At 37.2% G+C, this 3,478-nt stretch overlaps 1 protein-coding gene across 1 annotated transcript; it reads right to left on the reverse strand.

Annotated features, from left to right (window-relative positions):
* Positions 1–2,517: 2,517 nt before the first annotated feature.
* Positions 2,518–3,066, reverse strand: LOC115891358. Its single transcript, XM_030911810.1, has one exon. The coding sequence runs from the start codon at positions 3,064–3,066 to the stop codon at positions 2,518–2,520; it is 549 nt and encodes a 182-aa protein (XP_030767670.1).
* Positions 3,067–3,478: the final 412 nt, after the last annotated feature.

A 3,478-nucleotide genomic window follows, 5' to 3' on the forward strand; every position in this document is an offset into this window, starting at 1 on the left:
CATGGTGATGCTTCTTAAAGCGCCCAAGCTGTCAGAGTATATCACGATATCCCCTATTGGTCAGCAATTTTTTCTCGTAAACTAGCCGCTTCCTTTATGGCATAAACCTCTGCTTGTAGAACATTACAGCCATCCGATAGCCTTGTGGAATGTTTAGGAGGGAAGTTAATCACCGCGACCTTATAGATCTATTGGGTGTTCCCCTCTCTTGAGTTATAACAAGTTATAACTTATAATAACCATCATACAGTCTCAGGGCTTTAACAAAAGCCAGTATCTGAGACGGCTCCACAGAGGGCAGCTGTCCATCCTCGACATCAGCCGTACCAAAGTTCATGGCACGAATGGTCGTCGTCTCGGGCCACTCAGTGATAAGGTATTCTGGTGTTTCCCCATTTTCCCCACAGAATCTGCATTCGCCGTTGTTTCTCAGCTTCAGCGTACTGAGGTGTTCGTTGGGGAGACAGTGTCCTGTTAGAAACCCCGTAACAATCCGAAGATATTCGATAGTTTCTCTGAGAAGAACATCTGTATAGACTGCTATCTCTTGAGTGTTCATTACTCTGTTGCTTTCCCATTTTATGTTGTCGGGATGCGAATCCTTATCTTTTCTCCAAAATCATGCTTGGTGAGCATATAGTCCGTTTTCTGGTCTAGCAGATGTGGACTCATGTTCGCCATGATTTTCCCTATCACTGGCAATATCCTTGAGTGACCGTAGTTGGTCTGGTTCCATAGACTGGATTCCCTTAATCTTAGGGCACCCTTAGCGACCAGATACTTCACGAGCCAGTCGATTTACTGCAAGTCCAAAATTGCTTCTAGCGCAGCTTACGCCGTGTGGTTCCTTGCTCCAGGTGTACTTAGAGCTGCTAATCGCTGTACTTTTGAGAGGTTTTTTCTATTAGTCTCTTTAAGTGCCGCTTCTCACCATACTAGTACTCCATAAGTGATGATTGGTTTGACTATAGCAGTGTACATCCAGTGTATAATGTAGGTTGTAGACCCCATCTCCTTCCAAACAGTTTTTACATGCATAGAATGTATTTATTCCTTTCCTCATGCTTTCCTCCGTGTTCCTTTTTCAGGAAAGCTTCGAATGCAGAATGATTCGTAAATGTTTTGTTTCCTTAACAAGTACAAGTGTTTTCCCTTTCAGCTTTGGTAGCATGAACTTGGGTATCTTGTGTTTTCTTGTAAACAGAATGAGTTCGGTTTTGTCTGGGTTGATGCCCACACCATTCCTTTTTGCCCATTTCGTTAGCTCCTTCAGAGCAGATTACATGATGTCACTGATCGTCTTTACCAACGATCAATATTACCACGTCGTCTGCATATGCATTTATCCTAATTCTCCTCATTGTTAGAGAAGTCAGGATCGGGTTCATTACAATCAGCCACAGCAGAGGTGATGCGCTCTTTTTGGCTGAGCTGTTTCTCATCTTCAAAAAATAAACAGAGTCGGACTTGAAATTATTTTAAATAATAATTAAATAGAGTTGTTTTGTTGTTAAGGTACCCAAAACAAGAAAATATAAGTATAAGTGTGGCATATCATTTTACTTAGGCGACCTCGTAGGCGACCGAGTTCTTTTGAAACCTGGTATAAGAAATTGTTATTTCTTTGACGGATTGGGCGAGCAGTAGATGTTAAATTAACATTCCAGTTCAATCGAGTATAAATAAGAAAATATGCCGATATGGGTTTACGAAATACCTTAGAATCATCTGTCTATATGAACAATATGAACATGGGTATATAAAACTATCAAGACTGGACAATATCACGCGATTGATTGTTGGTAATTATAAAAATTGAGGTCGCGGAATATCGATTGAAAGAGATCAGAAATTAGTATTTACTCGTTATTGTGGTATATTTGTGTATTATTAAGGAGTGATAGGAAAATCACATTACAGTATAAGTTAATTAAATTGTTTATTTACATTGTATAGTTTTTCCCATATAAGGTTTTTCACAATATAGCTGAGCGTGATCCGCCAGTAGTTATTTTTTACTAATATTAACAATAAGACGAATAGATAAATATCAATGTAAACACAAATCACGGCATATATATACAGGGTGAGTCTTAAATTAGAGAAATATTTTCAGGACTGGTAGATATCGATAAAAGAAACATATTTTTTCCCGTTTTTCAAATAAGTTATTTTACTTACCTGAAAATAAAAAAAAATATTTTTTTTGCTTATATTTTGAGAAACACTTTTCTTTTCTGGGTTTTCTTTTTTGTAAATTTAAGCCACTACCTATGTTGCCATATTATTACGAAATTGTGTTTCTTAAGTAAAAATTAAAAATATATCCAATTTTTTTTTCAAAAAAAGTCCAAATTTTGTTAAATCCAAAAATATTTGCACTTATTTAAGACTCACCCTGTATGTTTCCGTCTCTTTGTGGGACATAAAGCTTCCAAGAGATGTTTTCATCTGATCCTATTACGGGCTGTCTGTTTGATCTCTCCCATGTTTTCCTAGTCTCTTGGGCTTTAGAGGTTACTGTTCTTCTCCAGGTATTCCATGACTCTCCGCGTGATGGCGCGTCTCCCCTGTGGATTCCATTCTACTGCCTGTCTTGCGATATCTCTGTGAGGTCTGCATAGAATGAACCCAATACAGCCCCACCCCTCTATACCCTATACAGTTGGGAGTATTTGACTTAATTTTTTTGGTTTTTGTCACCTTGATTTGAAGATCGACTTTATTAGCTTTCTCATGGAGTCTAAGAAGTTTTTGAGACATATCCGAAAGTGAATGGGTAAAGACGCATAGAACGTCTGCATAATGCAGGTCTTCTAGCCTGTTTAAGAGGCCCCGTTGGATCCCCAGTGGTTCTTTCTTTTCTACACAATTCTGTTTTACACCTACTGCAATAGAAATTTTCTCCCCAACTTGACCTTTATGTAATACACAGCTTGTAGCATCACGATAAAGGATTTTAATCATGCGGATTATTTTTTCAGGTACGTCTTTTTCTCTCAAAGCTTTCCAGATGGTTATGTGTTTTATCGTATCGAAGGCTCTTTGAAAATCCACTAACGACATATATTATGGCGATCTCAATAGAATTTACTCAATAGAATTTAAATTAATATATAATAATATTAATTTAAATTAAATTCTGTTGTATGTATATTATTACGTAATACGTATCAGCTAGCTTAATCAAGAGAATCTTGCCTTCTGAGGTGATAATTTTTTGTACCAACACCAATTTTGCTCGCAAACAAGGCAAAGCAAAGGTATGCTTTTGTTCTATACTCATTAGCTATCAAACGATGTAGTACAAGTGCATTGAATACCGGCTGAATAACTTATTCCCAAACTAGCTCAATATGCTCAATAGCAAAATTATATTCTCTTTGTAAATTAGCTTTAACGTAGAAAGACATTGCGACTACCAAAGTGCATATTTGATTATGTAATATTTGTTGGAATTGCATTATCGACTGTTTTG

The sequence above is a fragment of the Sitophilus oryzae genome, unplaced genomic scaffold, assembly GCF_002938485.1.
Source record: "Sitophilus oryzae breed Bouriz unplaced genomic scaffold, Soryzae_2.0 scaffold_1179_pilon_pilon, whole genome shotgun sequence".
Lineage (NCBI taxonomy): Eukaryota > Metazoa > Arthropoda > Insecta > Coleoptera > Curculionidae > Sitophilus > Sitophilus oryzae.

Coding starts and splice junctions, on each gene's coding strand:
- LOC115891358 (XM_030911810.1), bottom strand. CDS start 3,066: ATGTCGTTAGTGGATTTTCAAAGAGCCTTCGATACGATAAAACACATA.